Source organism: Entelurus aequoreus, linkage group LG13, assembly GCF_033978785.1.
Source record: "Entelurus aequoreus isolate RoL-2023_Sb linkage group LG13, RoL_Eaeq_v1.1, whole genome shotgun sequence".
NCBI classification, from domain to species: Eukaryota; Metazoa; Chordata; class Actinopteri; order Syngnathiformes; family Syngnathidae; genus Entelurus; species Entelurus aequoreus.
Window position 1 is genome coordinate 23,282,993 of NC_084743.1, and position 19,785 is coordinate 23,302,777.

Consider the following 19,785-nt stretch of genomic DNA (forward strand, 5'->3'; position numbering starts at 1 on the left):
ACGTTTACAAGTGTCTGTGTTAGTATTCCTAACTTACAATGGCATTCTTTTTGTAATGTTTCAGTTTCACAAATTCCTCAGAATCCCTTCCCTACTATAGATGTTAGGCCATATCGCCTATCTCTAATTCACAGTCTTCTAGCCGTCCATAGCGTTTCTACTCGTATGGATTCTTCATTCATCACTTTTTACAATGCAACTAAAACTATTCATACTTACTAAACTAGCCCATGTGTGATGTCTGCAGCAGGGTTTTCATGCATATTTTTTATGTTCTACCGTAATATAATCAAACTAGCGTTGTTAGCATTAGCTAATATGCTAACACGTTTACAAGTGTCTGTGTTGGTATTATTAACTTACAATGGCATTCTTTTTGTAATGTTTCAGTTTCACAAATTCCTCAGAATCCCTTCCCTACTATAGATTTTAGGCCATATCGCCAATCTCTAATTCACAGTCTTCTAGCCGTCCATAGAGTTCTACTCGTATGGAATTTTCATTCATCGCTTTTTACAATATAACTAAAACTATTCATACTTATTAAACTATCCCATGTGTGATGTCTGTAGGAGGGTTGTCATGCATATTTTGTACGTGCTGTCGTAATGTAATCAAACTAGCGTTGTTAGCATTAGCTAATATGCTAACATGTTTACAAGTGTCTGTGTTGGTATTATCAACTTACAGTGGCATTCTTTTTGTAATGTTTCAGCTTCACAAATTCCTCAGAATCCCTTCCCTACTATAGATTTTAGGCCATATCGCCTATCTCTAATTCACAGTCTTCTAGTCATCCATAGTGTTTCAACTCTTAGATTCTTCAGTCATCACGTTTTACAGTATACCTAAAACTATTCATACTTACTAAACTATCCTATGTGTAATGTCTGTATTAGGGTTTTCATGCATATTTGTACGTGCTATCGTAATGTCGTAATGCAATCACGTTTACAAGTGTCAGTGTTAGTATTCCTAACTTACAATGACATTATTTTTGTAATGTTTCAGTTTGACAAATTCCTCAGAACCCCTTCCCTACTGTAGATTTTAGGCCACATCGCCCATCTCTAATTCACAGACTTCTAAACAGTCAGACTCTTTTCATAAATATGCATTTCCCGTGTGAAATCTGCAAAAAAAACCGACAACAAAGCGGCTGCCGCCCCCGTTATAGCCCCTACTGTCTCTGTAAATCTGGCCTACAGTATCTTTTGAGACTTTATAAAAATCGACCCTTTTTCCGGCAAGTAATTCATAACCAGAAAGTCCAGTTTCCTTAAAAGAAAAAAATGGTCTGTGATGTAAGTAAAGAGAGAAATGAGACCTTGACACTGGTCAATACATCATATCAGAACATGACAATCCACACTAACCATAAATATACAGTATATGCTGTAAAAAGCAGACAACACCTGCAAAGACTTGTTTTGGCTTTACTCTACATCACATGAGTTGGAAAGAATGATAAAAGTACACAAAAATAATAATTAATACTGTAATGTGATCGCTCTTCTACAGTTAACTTTAGTTGTGATATTGCATGAGATATAAAAAATGGTCAAATTACCAAATTTTACCCATACTTCTTCCCCAAGCTTTGAACCCTGCGGATTATAAAACGGTGCGTCTAATTCATGGATTGTTCTTAGCTAACGGCCATAATGTTTTGTATTTAACAAACAGTTTTCATGGAACACCGTCAAACACTGAAAAGGTGTGTTGTTGGTTGTGCTATAATCTCACAATTCCCATGGTTCAACAATTCCCTAAACCTCCATATAATACATAACATGGCACGATGACAAATTACTGCAATGTGGATTTACTATTTGGGAACGGGGCTTTTTTCTCTTGTGATAAAACTTTACCCACAAAAGAAAAATATGCTTTGCTTCGAACAGTTGCTTTGTAGGAACATCGCACTAACCCAGATATATATCAAGACCATTCCCTTGTGAGAAAACAACGTATAAATTCTGTTGATTCAATGCCAGGTTAAGCAGAGCAGCGGTGGCAGGGGGGAAAAAAAAAAAAGACAAAAAAGGAAATGGCAACATGATGCAGATCCAAAAAAAATGACTCGTTCCAGAGCTTACCTTGAAGTCACAAATGCAAGTCATTATGTTCCCAATTCTTAGGCACTCGGCGTCGAACTTGCACGTGTTGGTGTCGCACAAAAACAGGTCCGTGTCTCGGTCATCGAAACCTGGAGGATAAAAGACAAGGAGAGACGTCAACAAATGTGCTCTCGTAAAATCTATTTACATTCCGTCCTTTTGACCCAACAATTATTTTAACCGTCAATTGAGTCATTGGTGATGCAATTCTGCATTTATGCAACTCTATAAAATTGATTAACCGTAGCAGAGTGACACATGGTATTTTTCTTTTGTATGGGAAATAAGAAACAGTGGTGAATAAAACATGTTTTTGAATGAAGGACCATATTATCGATACTAGGGGTTGCGCAATATAAACGATATTGACAGCGACAAAGTAGCATTTTAGCGCTGACTGCTGGTGCTACGGGGTGAACCTCTACAGTATTTCCTTCTTTTTAGCGGAATAAAAACGGAAGTAAAAGTGCTGTCCATCTTCTAGTCGTCCATAGCGTTTCTACTCGTATAATACTCGTAAATAAGTAACTGGACATATGAGGACTTCAAGTGCAAAAACCAAGGAGCCAATAGTTTTTGCTTATGTTTACCGTAATACAGACACTTTTTTCCTACGCTTTGACCCTACGGCTTTTAAAACACTGCAACTAATTTATGAATTTTACTTCTTTAACGGCCATAATGTTTTGTGTCGGAAAAATTGTATGTAAATTATCCAAAAACTTTCCATTCTCTGGGTTCCCAGTGAACAGACGACAGCTGTCTTTGTTGCACCAAGCCAAAGGCTTGGAAAATTCCGCTGTGTACGATGGGAGGAGACGAGAGGGGTTATTTATTGTCATCAAAGACCTGCCCAAGCTCGATCCAGGACAAGTCCAAGCCCGAGGCATCTTTTTCTTTTGTGTTAATGTGACCAAAAACAAGGGCTGTTTACATACCCCCCATTCCTTTAGAAACAACTGTTATGTAAACAGGGGAAGTCCAAATAAAAAGAGGTGGCGTACAATCTTTCGCCAGAGCGTGCTGGAGACTGTGCAAGAGTACAGCCCAGGCGTCTCTCCTCAAATTGAGCCAAATTGAATGATGTCTCTGTTTAATTATTTGCTTCGTGTCTTGTTTAATATATGTCATCAGTGTTTGAACCTGACAATTTGTGTTCAACAAATAATTTTCATTAAACACAAGCAGAGAGACTGAAAACAGGTGTGTCACTATTTGTGCTATGGCACCATCTTTTGGACGAGTATGCTCACTGCAGGTGCAACGGGGTGAACCTCTACAGTATTTCATTCTTTTTAGCGCAAAAAAAAACGGGAAGTAAAAGTGCTGTTCGTCTTCTAGTCGTCCATAGCGTTTCTACTCGTATAATACTCGTAAATAAGTCACTGGACATATGAGGACTTCAAGTGCAAAAACCAAGGAGCCAATAGTTTTTGCTTATGTTTACCGTAATACAGCCACTTTTTTCCTACGCTTTGACCCTACGGCTTTTAAAACACTGCAACTAATTTATGAATTTTACTTCTTTAATGGCCATAATGTTTTGTATCAGAAAAATGGTATGTAAATTATCAAAAAACTTTCCATTCTCTGGGTTCCCAGTGAACAGACGAAAGCTGTCTTTGTTGCACCAAGCCAAAGACTTGGAAAATTCCACTGTGTGCGATGGGAGGAGACGGGAGGGGTTATCTATTGTCGTCCAAGACCTGCCCAAGCTCGATCCAGGACCAGTCCAAGCCCGAGGCATCTTTTTCTTTCGTGTTAATGTGACCAAAAACAAGGGCTGTTTACGTACCCCCCATTCCTTTCGAAACAGCTGTTGTTATGTAACAGGGAAAGTCCAAATAAAAAGAGGTGGCGTACAATCTTTCGCCAGAGCGTGCTGGATACTTCACAAGAGTACAGCCCAGGCGTCTCTCCTCAAATTGAGCCAAATTGAATTCTATATCTGTTTAATTATTTGCTTCTTGTCTTGTTTAATAGATGTCATCAGTGTTTGAACCTGATATTTTGTGTTCAACAAATAGTTTTCATGAAACACAAGCAGAGAGACTGAAAACAGGTTTTTGGACGAGTCTGATCACTGCAGGTGGTACGGGGTGAACCTCTACAATATTTCCTTCTTTTTAGCGCAATAAAAACGGAAGTAAAAGTGCTGTCCGTCTTCTAGTTGTCCATAGTGTTTCTACTCGTATAATACTCGTTAATAAGTCACAGGACATATGATTACTTCAAGTGCAAAAACCAGGGAGCCAAAAGTTTTTGCTTATGTTTACCGTTATTCCGCCACTATTTTCCTACGCTTTAAATCCTGCGGCTTTTAAAACAGTGCAGCTAATTTCTGAATTTTACTTCGCTAACGGCCATAATGTTTTGTGTTCAACAAATGGTTTTCATTTAACACAAGCAGTGTTTAGTATTTGTGCTATAGCGCCCTCTTTTGGACGAGTCTGCTCACTGCAGGTGCTACGGGGTGAACCTCTACAGCATTTCATTCTTTTTAGCGCAAAAAAAAAAAACGGGAAGTAAAAGTGCTGTCCGTCTTCTAGTCGTCCATAGCGTTTCTACTCGTATGGATTTTTATTGTTCACGAAGTGGTGACCCTCGCCCCATCCTTGTTTGTGAATGACTGAGTATTCCATCTGTTCCCAATTAGCCTGTTCACCTGTGGGATGTTCCAAATAAGTGTTTGATGAGCATTCCTCAACTTTCTCAGTCTTTTTCGCCACTTTTGCCAGCTTTTTTGAAACATGTTGCAGGCATCAAATTCCAAATGAGCTAATATTTGCAAAAAAATAACAAAGTTTTCCAGTTCGAACGTTAAGTATCTTGTCTTTGCAGTCTATTCAATTGAATATAAGTTGGAAAGGATTTGAAAATCATTGTATTCTGTTTTTATTTACGATTTATACAACGTGCCAACTTCACTGGTTTTGGGGTTTGTAAATTAAGATATATACAGTGGGTCTGAGTTACTTTTTCCTCATCCCTCACTTAAAGCGTAAGTGAAGAATGATATGTCCAAAGGAGAACGAGATGATACAGTATTATCTGCTGGATAGCCCCACTCCTTAATGCTCCAGTCACACGCAGGATTCTCATAAGAATGAGGCAAAAATACAACCTTACATATTGTATAGTTATCGCAGGAGACTGCAATATACACTAAATTGCCAAAAGTATTTGGCCACCCATCCAAATGATCAGAATCAGGTGTCCTAATCACTTGGCCCGCACACAGGTGTATAAGATCAAGCACTCAGGCATGGAGACTGTTTCTACAAACATTTGTGAAAATTTCTGATTTCCAGTGTGGAACTGTCATAGGATGCCACCTGTGCAACAAATCCAGTCATGAAATGTCCTCGCTCCTAAATATTCCAAAGTCAACCGTTGGCTTTATTATAAGAAAATGGAAAAGTTTGGGAACAACAGCAACTCAGAAACGAAGTGGTAGGCCACGTAAACTGACAGAGAGGGGTCTGAAGCGCATAGTGCAAAGAGGTCGCCGACTTTCTGCACAATCAGTTGCTACAGAGCGACAAACTTCATGTGACTTTACAATAAGCCCACATACAGTACGCAGAGAGCTTCGTGGAATGGGTTTCCATGGTGGTGTAAAGCACGTCGGACTCTAGAGAAGTAGAAATGCGTTCTCTGGAGTGATGAATCACGCTTTTCCATCTGGCAATCTGATGGGCGAGTCTGGGTTTGGAGGTTGAGAGGAGAACGCTACATTTCGGACTGCATTGTGCCGAGTATGAAATTTGGTAGAGGAGGAATTATGGTGTGGGGTTGTTTTTCCCAGGAATTGGGCTTGTCCCCTTTGAATGCTCCAAGAAACCAAAACCAAAACATTTTGGACAATTCCACGCTCTCAATCTTGTGGGAAAAGTTTGGAACGGGCCTCTTCCTATGTGAGTCAAGGCAGGTGGCCAAATACTTTTGGCAATATAGTGTATATTGCGATATCATTTTCAGACCGTATCGCTTATTCCTAATCAGCATAAGCAAGCATTTTAAATATTTATGGATAATATCAATCGTTTTTTTGCAACCCATAACAACGACTTCATTAGTCAACGCAATGACTATAAAAATATTGATGATCCCAAGTCAGCTGACTCGGGATTGAGCAGGGTTGGCGATACAAAAAAAATACAATTCATGTATTAGTAAGAAAAATAAACAGAACTAAATTCCTCTCAGCAGAGACTCTAACAATGTGATGACAACATTACAGCAAAAAATTTCCAAAGTGGGTGCACCGTCCAAAAATATGCAAATGTGGGTGCCAGAAAATATGAACGGAACATAAATAACAACTGTGTACATTTGTGAATTAATGCATTCAAAAGAGGCTGTCATATTTTTCTGATTCACGCTTTGATAATTCATGTTTGTACACAACAAGGCTCACTCCCATGGCAGTAAGCTGGGGCAATGATGAGATTCAGGCAGCACGGGAGATCTCCAAAGACTCCATCAAAGCATCCTGAATCAAATCAAAGAGTGACATGAGTCTGAGACTGCAGACGGAGCTCGAGGCTATCAGTCTACCTGGACTGATTGCTCTCAGAGAGCGTCCCTGGCGATGCATTTTGTTGTGAAAGCATATAATATTGGTACAATATATTTATGATGTACTGTTCATTGATACGAGGTTATTAATGAGTTCTGAAGAAGTTTGATCTTCATTTTTTTTAAATAAAAACATTTTCAGTTATCATTTCTGCTATTGAACATCAAAACAATACATCATCTATATTTTTATTTTTTGTATGATTACCTTATTTTCCTATTTTTTTCCCATGGCTTTGAACCACGCGGCTTATTAAGCGGTGCGGCTAATTTATGGATTTTTCTTTAACGGTCATAATGTTTTGTATTCAACAAATAGTTTTCATATAACAGACAGAGACACTGAAAAAGTGTGTTATTGTCTGTGCATCTTTTCCTTAAAACTCGATGGTGCGCCTTATAACCCAGTGCGCCTAATGTAAGGAATACAATTGGTTGAGGTTACCCACCTCAATGCTTTTGTTGCGTTGGACGGGGTGATAATGGTCTTAAGTTGAAAATGTCAAGAAAAACAGTCACTATGTATGATCATGGTCAATTATAATGATCATGATGATTTCGAACACCCCATTTACCACTGAATGAAGGGCATTTTTAGTCAACAGCCATACATGTCACACTAAGGGTGGCCATATAAACTATGCCAACACTGTCATAAACATGTACCATATTGTGAAACCACACTAAAGAACAATGACAAACCGATTTCGGGAGAATATTTGCTCCACAACACAACATAAACACATCAGAAAAAATACCCAGAATTCCCTGCAGCTCCAACTCTTCCGGGACGCTACACTATTTTATTTGATACATGATGTAATGATAAGTGTGACCAGTAGATGGCAGTCAAACATAAGACATAAGTCTCAAGTAATAATCACCGACATTTTAAATGTTCCATTGAAAATATAGAACATTACACACGGCGCTCAAAAACCTATCAAAATGTTTTAGTGCCATTTGTAATACAAAGTAGTGTAAAGTTCTTACTTATATCTGTCAATAAGTGAGTTTACATTATTCACCCAAGGAACTTTAGTTATTAGCGAGTATTATTATGGTGTGTGTATAAGGTAAGACATATTGTCTGGCGTTTTGTTTTGCAATATTATGCAGAAGCAACTTTTCTTACCTTCTAGTACTTACTGACCTGTATTTGGGATCTGCATAAATCCTAAAAAACTGCGCGCACCTGCCTTTGTAGTCCGTGCCGACACGGTAGTCGATAAGCTTCTTCTTTTTCTCTATCTTCTTGTTCTGGGACATTCATCCTCCGCTGTTGCCATTTCTAATGTAAAGTAGTGTAAAGTTCTTACTTATATCTGTCAGTAAACTCGCCATGAAAGCACTAAAACATACCGGTGTAGTGAGTTTACATTATTCACCCAAGGAACTTTAGTTATTAGAGTTCCGGTCGGATGTTTTTTCACGGGTCACATTTCCGGTGTTTACGGATGAGGAGATGCTCATTCGTTGTTGATTTAAGTAAAGTCTGAATGTCATTAAAACAGTTAGCGCCATCTTTTGACACTTCTTCCACTCCCGTCCTTGCACGCTACACCGCTACAACAAAGATGACGGGGAGAAGACGCTGCCGAAGGTGAGCCACGTAAATAAGACTGCCCTCAAAACGGCGCATCCGGAAGAGACTGTCAGAAAGCGGCTCAAAGATAGACTTCCTTTTTAGATCAAAAATAGACCATTCATCAGGAGTGCGCCATTATAATCCGGTGCGCCCTATGGTCCGGAAAATACGGTATTTTAAAACAGACCTTTTTTTATATGCAATAAAGTGCAAGTAAGACTTGGTATGTGTATCGTCTTTTATGGACGGGTAAAATGATGAAATACCGCTTCCTCAGTTATTTAGGACATTTTTCACATGTCTTACTGTACAGTTTCCTACTATTATTATAGCTTTGAATTCAGATGTCAATATTACCTACCAATTCATATAGACTAACACGTAATCTGAGATCAACATATTTAAGTTTGATACTACCATCAGACATGTGGTTAGTAGTTATTTTCTTGTTTGAGATGTCTTTGGAAAATAAATATTTTGAGTCCCATGTGACCGGACTATTGTGACCGGGTTCACACACACCTCTTCAAAAAAATCCTCCTGCCCCCTCCGAGCACCAATCAGTCATAACGAACAGTGGAGAGAGTGATGGTGAAATGAGCCTGCAATTTGCCAATGCCATAAATGACCATAAAGTGCAAGCTCTCTGAACAGATATACAGTTGCTGAGTCAAGAGCACAGCTTGGAGTGTCTGGACGAGACAAAGCCCTTAACTCAAAGAGGCCCATCAGAGGAAATCTCAAAAGCCAGCAGCAGAGGTATTATCTTCGCGAAGGGCTATTGTTACAGTGACAATGATACAACTGGTTCACTAAATAATACGACTGGTAGCTGAAAAACACTATACAGTATGCTTTACTGATTAATAAAAAAACAACTTCATAATAGAATAGCCACCAACATAAAAATTCTTAAATATTGGCTGCAATATGCAGCATTTAAAGGCCTACTGAAACCTACTACTACCGACCACGCAGTCTGATAGTTTATATATCAATGATGAAATCTTAACATTGCAACACATGCCAATACGGCCGGGTTAACTTATAAAGTGCAATTTTAAATTTCCTGGCAAACTTCCGGCTGAAAACGTCTTTGTATGATGACGTATGCGAGTGACGTCACTAGTTAAACGGAAGTATTGGTACACCTTTGAATCCAATACAAACAAGCTCTGTTTTCATCTCAAAATTCCACAGTATTCTAGACATCTGTGTTGGTGAATATTTTGCAATTTGTTTAATGAACAATGAAGACTGCAAAGAAGAAAGTTGTAGTTGGGATCGGTGTGTTAGCGGCTGGCTGCAGCAACACAAACAGGAGGACTTTGAGGTGGATAACAGACGCGCTATCCGACGCTAGCCGCCGACCGCATCTGTGATCGGGTGAAGTCCTTCGTCGCTCCGTCGATCGCTGGAACGCAGGTGAGCACGGGTGTTGATGAGCAGATGAGGGCTGGCTGCCGTAGGTGGATAGCTAATGTTTTTAGCATAGCTCTGTGAGGTCCTGTGTGCTAAGTTAGCTTCAATGGCGTCGTTAGCAACAGCATTGTTAATCTTCGCCAGGCTGGAAAGCATTAACCGTGTATTTACATGTCCATGGTTTAATAGTATTGTTGATTTTCTGTCTATCTTCCAGTCAGGGGTTTATTTATTTTGTTTATATGTGCATTTGAGCCCGATGCTATCACGTTAGCTCCGTAGCTAAAATGTTTCGCCGATGTATTGTCGTGGAGATAAAAGTCACTGTGAATGTCCATTTCGCGTTCTCGACTCTCATTTTCAAGAGGATATAGTATCCGAGGTGGTTTAAAATACAAATCCGTGATCCACAATAGAAAAAGGAGAATGTGTGGAATCCAATGAGCCAGCTTGTACCTAAGTTACGGTCAGAGCGAAAAAAGATACGTCCTGCACTGCACTCTAGTCCTTCACTCTTACGTTCCTCATCCACAAATCTTTCATCCTCGCTCAAATTAATGGGGTAATCGTCGCTTTCTCGGTCCGAATCGCTCTCGCTGCTGGTGTAAACAATGGGGAAATGTGAGGAGCCCTTCAACCTTTGACGTCACGCTACTTCCGGTACATGCAAGGCTTTTTTTTTTATCAGCGACCAAAAGTTGCAAACTTTATCGTCGATGTTCTCTACTAAATCCTTTCAGCAAAAATATGGCAATATCGCGAAATGATCAAGTATGACACATAGAATGGATCTGCTAGCCCCGTTTAAATAAAACAAAATAATTTCAGTAGGCCTTTAAACATTGACGACGCTTTTGCCTCTTTCCAGCAACTTTGTGATCCATTTTCACTCCCTAATCAACACTGAGTTTTAGATGCTTTTTTTTTTTTTTTTACACAACTTCCGACTTTAAAGAATCAATTACACGTATTTACAAATCAACATTTTTCATTTATGCCGAGTCTCTGAATTCAATTAAGACACTTTGGGAGGGTGACTTCGGAGTGACCCTATCTGAGGAGAGCTGGACAGAGCTTGTAAATAGAGTTCATAAGTCTTATTTGTGCTGGACACAGCCTTATTCAATGCAAGCTAATACATCATACTTATTATACCAAGGTCCGATTGGCTTAAATGTATGACAAAATACCGGAATTATGTAAGAGTCTTCAGCTAACGTTAAATATATGTTTTAGCTTTGCCCATCCCTGTACAGTTATTGGACTGAAACTTTTAATATTTTGTCTTTGGTAATTGGCGAAAAAATCTAACCAAATGCTCTACCTCAGGGGTGTCAAACTCATTTTAGATCGGGGGCCACATGGAGAAAAATCTACTCCCAAGTGGGCCGGACTGGTAAAAATCACGGCACAATAAGTTAAAAAAAAGACAACTTCAGATTGTTTTCTTTGTTTAAAAATTGAATAAGCACATTCTGAAATTGTAGAAATCATAATGTTGTTTTGTTTTTTTTACAATTACCTGTTGCAGTTAATAGTATTCTACCTTTATTTGTCATTATTTATACTTTCTGAATAAATTATGTGATAATGTTCATCAGTCAACTCATTGGTGTTAATTTTCAATCTATCAAGATAAAAAAAGTATATCAAAATAAAATTACAGTACGTTATTTATGTAGTTTGATCATTTTCCTCGACTGATGCACTAACATCATCTATAAAGATACAAATAATTGCTATTGCGACATCCAGGGGACACATTTAGAACAGCTATTTCTTTCATTCAAAAATTTCAGGTTAATTTTTATACTTAGCAAACTCATCGGGGCCGGATAAAACCTGTTCGTGGGCCTGATCCGGCCCCCGGGCCGTACGTTTGACACCCCTGCTCTACCTACTCAGTGGCCTAGTGGTTAGAGTGTCCGCCCTGAGATCGGTAGGTTGTGAGTTCAAACCCCGGCCGAGTCATACCAAAGACTATAAAAATGGGACCCATCACCTCCCTGCTTGGCACTCAGCATCAAGAGTTGGAATTGGGGGTTAAATCACCAAAAATGATTCCCGGGCGCGGCCACAGCTGCTGCTCACTGCTCCCCTCACCTCCCAGGGTGTGATCGAGGGTGATGGATCAAATGCAGAGAATCATTTCTCCACACCTAGTGTGTGTGTGACAATCATTGGTACTTTAACTTTAACTTTAAGCAGATTATTTGGGGTAGCCCCTGTGTCCTCTTCTCTGAGCAAATCCAAAGATTGTAAGCATGGAAATAAAAATCTAGACTTCTTAATTTAAAGCACTAATTTTTTGTGTTTGAAACAACACTTACAGTGTGAAACACATTTAGCCTCGTCCTCCAGTGATGATAATACATGAAGTGGACCTATTATTCAAAACAACTTTTCTTACCTATTGGTACCTTTTTTTTTTTTTTTATTGCTTTAAAAATATTGCTTTGCAGCCCATTGTTATGCTCGCAAGTGTCGACTTCAGGTGACAAGCGGCAGTCCCAGTCAACCACAATACACGTATACTGTAAACAGAAGCCAGACAACCATTCAAAAACACATTCACGCCGTCTCTGAGCAGAAACAGACCCATGCTGCCTGCACGGATGTCATCCGAGTCAACCAAAGCACGTCACAAGCTCCGTAAGAACAGGCAATCATCACGAAGCGAGGTCCAAGTTGAATCCTTTAACATAATTACTGAACATCAATAACGTTCTGGTGTATATTACTTTTTGTATTTTATGAGTTAGTCAAGCAACCAGGACAGAAACATGCATACAGCTTTTACAGCGTTGCCAGAAATGCCATTATTATTATTATGTACAATCATTTTACCCTATGTATTACTGTACTGTTAGATGTATTTAAAAGGTAAAACCATTGGCATAGTTAGGCCTATTCTAGGGGGGCTGAAGTCCCCCTAAAATGTTCTTAAGCCACCCTAAATAATTTTTGTGTTTTTTGTGGGGGTTTTACAAAAAAATGCAGAAGAAATACAATATAAATATGCAGGATTATAAGTTTAAATAAATAATATAACCTGTAGTTATTGACTATGATTATACAAAACCTCCGGAACAAAGAGGAAACGAACCATCCGGATTGTTATAAGCTCAACAGTCAGCCTCTGTGATGGTATGGGGGTGTATTAGTGCCCAAGACATGGGTAACTTACACATCTGTGAAGGCACCATTAATACATACAGAGTTTGCTGTATGTTGCCATCCAAGCGACGTTATCATGGACGCCCCTGCTTATTTCAGCAAGACAATGCCAAGACGCGTGTTACAACAGCTTGGCTTCATAGTAAAAGAGTGCGGGTACTAGACTGGCCTGCCTGTAGTCCAGACATGTCTCCCATTGAAAATGTGTGGCGCATTATGGAACATAAACTATGACAACGGAGACCCCGGACTGTTGAACAACTTAAGCTTTACATCAAGCAAGAAAGGGAAATAATTCCACCTGAAAAGCTTCAAAAATTGGTCTCCTCAGTTCCCAAACGTTTACTGAGTGTTGTTAAAAGGAAAGGCCATGTAACACAGTGGTAAAAATGCTCCTGTGTCAACTTTTTTGCAATGTGTTGCTACCATTAAATTCTAAGTTAATGATTATTTGAAAAAATAAATTACGTTTCTCAGTTCGAACATTAAATATCTTGACTTTGCAGTCTATTTAATTGAATATAAGTTGAAAAGGATTTGCAAATCATTGTATTCTGTTTTTATTTACGCATTACACAACGTGCCAACTTCACTGGTTTTGGGTTTTGTCATTAATTTGAAGACCGTTTGTCAGCGCTTATTATCCAATCCAATCCGTTCCATCAGTAACACCCGCATTACTATTCTGAAAAACCAGTCCACGTTTTCACGGTTACCTTACCCAAGTCGAGCCGGACCACAGTCGCAGGTCCTGTATTTACAGAAGTAAACTCCAAGTAAACAAGCTTCAATTCTAGTCGTCTCAGTACTGGCACATATGCTGCAATTTCAAAGAATCTGTGCCATCAAAGTCAACATTTTATGAACCGCGGAGAAGATTTTGAAAGAAGATGTCTCCCGCAGTTTTGGGAACATTTGCCTCAAAGTCTGCTCTGATGAGCATGTTGGCGATCAGTGGCGGAATATTTATTTAAAAAAGTTCCTAAAACATTATGTTTGCCTGTTTTTGCTAATTTGTCAACTATTTATTTTGTATCTGTCTATTTTGGTGAATAATATACATCAATAATATATATGTTAAGCCTCATCATTATATTCGGCATTTTGCGACTGGAGCACGGGAAAGTTCCCACTGAAGTCGCATCATAAAACTATCTGATTGATTTGTAATATATAACTCATAATAATAATATTGCTGACAGAAAAATAACGCCCATACCGTATAATAAGAAAATCACACTACTAGAGCTTAGCAGTATAGGTGTGCTACTTAAACCTAATTGATGTATTTTAATAGCATTGGTGTTATTTTAGAGTAGTGTTTCGGAGGCTCTGAAGACTGGATGCACTGACAGACTCATAGTCAAAAAAGTGGAGTTTTACGGGTGTTTTTTATCTTCACTTTTATCATTTTCCCCATAAATGGCAGGTTATTGTGATAGTCCATATCACTCATCCCTAATGGCTCGGTGTGGCCTGTTGGCCTTGAAATTGACACTTGTGGTCTAAATGCCTTAAAGGCCTACTGAAACCCACGCAGTCTGATAGTTTATATTTCAATGATGAAATCTTAACATTGCAACACATGCCAATACGGCCGGGTTAACTTATAAAGTGCAATTTTAAATTTCCCGCTTAACTTCCGGTTGAAAACGTCTATGTATGATGACGTATGCGCGTGACGTCAATCGTTAAACGGAAGTATTCGGACACCATCGAATCCAATACAAAAAAGCTCTGTTTTTATCTCAAAATTCCACAGTATTCTGGACATCTGTGTCGGTGAATATTTTGCAATTTGTTTAATGAACAATGAAGACTGCAAAGAAGAAAGTTGTAGGTGGGATCGGTGTATTAGCGGCTGGCTGCAGCAACACAACCAGGAGGACTTTGACTTGGATAGCAGACGCGCTATCCGACGCTAGCCGCCGACCGCACGGATGATCGGGTGAAGTCCTTCGTCCTTCCGTCGATCGCTGGAACGCAGGTGAGCACGGGTGTTGATGAGCAGATGAGGGCTGGCTGGCGTAGGTGGAGCGCTAATGTTTTTATCATAGCTCTGTGAGGTCCCGTTGCTAAGTTAGCTTCAATGGCGTCGTTAGCAACAGCATTGTTAAGCTTCGCCAAGCTGGAAAGCATTAACCGTGTATTTACAGGTCCATGGTTTAATAGTATTGTTGATTTTCTGTCTATCCTTCCAGTCGGGGGTTTATTTCTTTTGTTTCTATCTGCATTTAAGCACGATGCTATCACGTTAGCTCCGTAGCTAAAGTGCTTCGCCGATGTATTGTCGTGGAGATAAAAGACTCTCATTTTCGAGAGGATATAGTATCCGAGGTGGTTTAAAATACAAATCCGTGATCCACAATAGAAAAAGGGTGAAAGTGTGAAATCCAATGAGCCAGCTTGTACCTAAGTTGCGGTCAGAGCGAAAAAAGATGCGTCCTGCACTGCACTCTAGTCCTTCACTCTCACGTTCCTCATCCACGAATCTTTCATCCTGGCTCAAATTAATGGGGTAATCGTCGCTTCCTCGGTCCGAATCGCTCTCGCTGCATTGAAAACAATGGGGAAATGTGAGGAGCCTTTCAACCTTTGACGTCACGCTACTTCCGGTACAGGCAAGGCTTTTTTTTATCAGCGACCAAAAGTTGCGAACTTTATCGTCGATGTTCTCTACTAAATCCTTTCAGCAAAAATATGGCAATATCTCGAAATGATCAAGTACGACACATAGAATGGATCTGCTATCCCCGTTTAAATTTTAAAAAAATCATTTCAGTAGGCCTTTAAATTACCATTAGAGTCATAGCAGGAAACTAACAACATTGCTTTTCAACCGTTTCAATTTCTTCAGTATTTGCTGTGTAATTGTAAAACAGTAACAACAAGTTGTAAGCCAAAAAATGCGCAAGTGCAAAAATTCTGAATCAAAGAGGATGTGTACAGACAGCATATCGTTGAGTGGACATCCAACCCCTGTTTTCCAGGTTAGAAAGTTTTCAGGTCTACTCTTTAGTGTTGTGCAAGTTCCTTTACACTATTAACTGAGGTTTCCTTGTTTGCAAGTTGCCTGCTAGCTTTTCAATGCAACACTGTCCTCATGTGTTTGGGCCATCTCATGCTCAATAAAGATGACTAAAACGTTCTTATGTATTCTCACATATTCATTGTTGTGTAATTCGAATACAACGGCAACAATTTTTTGGTTGCGCGCTTTGTGCACTCTCCTCCTTGGGGCTAAGCCACCCCGTTCTTCAAACCTGGTGATGCCCCTGGGTAAAACCGTACTATAAATAAACATACATACAGTCTATGGTAAATATTCCTGAGAAAAGTCCAAATGTGTATGCATTTCCCTTAAACTACAATATTTGTGTGGTTTTTGATACAATTATTTGTCATCTACCATCTGGCAACACTGAGCTTTTCCATTCATTTTCTGATTATCAATGCCAACTCTGTGGCGGTATCATAAAAAAGCCCCCGCAAAAAAAAGGAGCAAAACACATTTGTGAAGTTAATCATTCACTCATTGACCTTGCAAGATTTTCTGAGGCCTTGGGAGATTTTTGGAGGTCCTACACCAGGGATGCCCAAACTTTTTTCCACTGAGGGCCGCACACGGAAAAATTAAAGCAAAATTTTGATATTTTTCATTTTCAAACCATAACAAAATATATGCATTTTTTTATTTATTTTACCTTTAGGGGTCCCGGGGACCATAAAGGGTCTCAGTCATTAAAATGTTAAAAATAAGACAGATTTTTTTTTTTTTTTAAATTATTTAACGCTTACAGTAAATCTCTATATCAACTTCAAGTTGATATAAAGTAATACAAATTAAAAAAAATGATTTATGGCTTTTCTGTCAAAAACAACTTAGTTTTTTTATAGTAAAACTGAAATATGCAGTGTTTAGTAATTAGAGCCCTAAAAGATCAATAATGCAGGCCACCATTGATTTTAATTATTTCATATTTTTGAGTAATCACAGTGAAAAGATAAATTTAAAAAAATCACAAAATATATTTGGGATCCAAAAGGTGCCCCACTCATAAAGTGATACATTTTTATTAGGTTTTTCTTTTACTTTCAACACTTAAGTTACGAGATCAACTTGAGATATATCTGTCGATTTTATGCTGGAACTATTATTTTGTTTGTTTTATGCGCTTTTGTCAAAGAAAACTTTGATGTTTTTACATGGCTACTACACAATTTATGCAATATTTACCACATAAAACATTTTAAAGTGAAATATTTGAAGTAATTGGAGCCCTGAAAATAATTCATTATAACATGGATTATTTTTGTCTTTTTTTTTTTTTTTTGAGCAATGGCAAAAAAATAAAAAATGAAGAAAGACAAAAGAAAAAAAAAACAGCCTGCATAGCAGCTTTTGTGTCAACATTTTCTCGTTAGATTTCACCTCATTCCACTTTTTTTAATGTTATTTTTTTATTTTTACAATAGTATTTCCAGAATGTGTGGCGGGCCGGGAAACAATTAGCTGCGGGCTGCAAATGGCCCCCCGGGCCGCACTTTGGACACCCCTGTCCCACACAAATACTGAATTCAATAATCTCATTGTTACCGACCAAAATGTGTGGGTACCGATTCAGGTAAAAAAAATTAAAGGGTGCCATATTTTGATATCTATGTTGCAAGCAGACTCGGCACCAAAGTCAAGCACTCATAGTGGACTCAGCTAGAGTCCCTAATGTTACAATTTTCCATGCCAAAAAAGCAAGAAGAAGGCGCTCAAAAAGTACAGCAAGGATCCTCTTTTCAAAAATGTGCTAGCTTGATGCTAATTGACATTGGATTTTCCATTGACAATTTTACATAGCGTTTTCAACACTTACACATTTAGTAATGAAAACTACAACTTAGATGTTGTGGAAGTCGCTTACTATCCTTTCCACTATTACACACGGCACAAGAGCCAAGCTTGCAGTTTTTAACAATGATTTAATGTCCATAGAATTTTCTCACACTTTTCTCTCCAGCAGGATGTGACTTTTCCGCCACACCCGTATCCTCTCTTCCCCCTGCTCTCGGCCGCTTACTGTTAAAGACAACAGATGATACGATTAACACGTACCACCTGTGAAATCTAATCGCCTGACTGCTGTGTCTCGCCGTCAGCACATGCCCCGCCGCTGTCCATGGTGCTGAGGACGAGCACCATCGGACCTTTGCTCCTGCAAGCGTGCTGGCCACACCTCCCTCCACAGATGTACTTTACAATTAAGCAGTTTCTGTGTAAAAAATACGATACTTTAGGGCCTGATGTACTAAGATCCAAATACCACATGCTAAATAGTAGATCACTTTGCATGTAGAATTAATAACAAGTTCCAAAGTGGCACGGACCACTTTGTATAAATGAGGATAATGCATGTACTACTGGCATTATGTGCCCATGAAAACACTCATTTCCCTCTACATTCATGTTGCTATCTTCAATCTGTGTGCAACGTTGAACAAGCCGCACACATCTGTGGAACACTCTCCCTGACCACCTGAGGGTACCACAGACTGTGGATGCTTTTAAAAAAGGATTAAAAACCCTTTTTTTAAAAAACAAAACAAAAAAAAAACCCTTTTTTTAGATATATGCATACTAGTTCTAGCTTTTTGGCTGTTCTAGATTGTATTTGTATTTATTTTTTTATTATCTTTTTTTTTTTTTTTTTTTAAAACACTGTAGCACTTTGAGGTTGTTTACTCAATGTCAAGTGCTTTTTACAAATAAAATCTATTATTATTATTATCTGTAATCTGTAACCGATTTTATGCTATATAGAATCACAACCCACACAGCGGAAACAGTTTTAGGCACTGGATGTCTGGAATGATACAAACGCTAAAAAATGCATATTGCAAGACATCTTGTCACATGGGAGCTATCAGAATAATTTATTACCTATATGATTGTCAAGGTCAGGTGGTGAGCGTTGCTTGATGCGTGACCCCAAGGATGCAGAGAACGGCAGGCGGAATGCAATTAAAAAAAACTATTTATTACTTACAAGGAAGCATGGAACCAGAACTGCACATGAAGCATCGGTCTCAAACAGAAGAGCGAGAGAGAACGGTCCAACCCTGAAGGAAGGACCCAGGTGCAACTAAATAGAACTAATTAAACGAGGAACAGGTGTGCTGACAGGACACGGAACAGAAAGTAAAAGTGCTGCAAAACACCGAGTCCAAACAGGAAACACAGACAAAACAAGAGCACCGGGACAGGAAGTGATTCTAAACACGGGAAAACCCAAACATAACCTAACTGTCTGTAGCAAGCCTGAAAATGATGGAGCAAACACCAATAAAATACTGCCAGCAGACACCAAAAAGCATTAATTCAATTTGTTTACATCAGCCTGTTAAGTCACATAAATACATAAAATTATAAAATGATATTGCTGAATAGACAATATCCACCCATTTTCTACCGCTTGTCCCTTTTTGAGGTCTCGGGGGATGCTGGAGCCTATTTCAGCTGCATTCGGGCGGAAGGCGGGGTACACCCTGGACAAGTCGCCATCTCATCGCAGGGCCAACACAGATAGACAGACAATACTCACACAATAGACAATATGTCAAATGTTTTTATTTTTATTAATGACAGTCTAAATATGTTGACATACAGACCCTGCAGCGCAACCCCATTTGTGTGTAACTTTCAAACATGCTAAATAACGACGCAAAATAGCACCCGCAGAACAGTTGCAGCATTGAAAAATCCTATATCAATATTATATTTGCATCTTCTCCTCTCAGTATTGTCGGCGTTCTACTAATCAGTTTGTATTCTGCATATTCATTAGGAGAGACACGCTAAAACGATTGTGCTCTCTAATTTGCAAATTTAAGAGACGGAATCCTGTG

General features: G+C 38.9%; 1 protein-coding gene across 1 annotated transcript in view; it reads right to left on the bottom strand.

The window, feature by feature from the left end:
- LOC133663255 (tomoregulin-2-like) overlaps nucleotides 1–19,785 on the bottom strand; it is a 430,554-nt gene that overhangs the window by 358,961 nt on the left and 51,808 nt on the right. Inside the window, exon 2 of the mRNA XM_062067604.1 lies at nucleotides 2,100–2,209. Within this exon, the coding sequence (XP_061923588.1) occupies nucleotides 2,100–2,209 (110 nt within the window). The remainder of the gene's footprint in view (nucleotides 1–2,099; nucleotides 2,210–19,785) is intronic.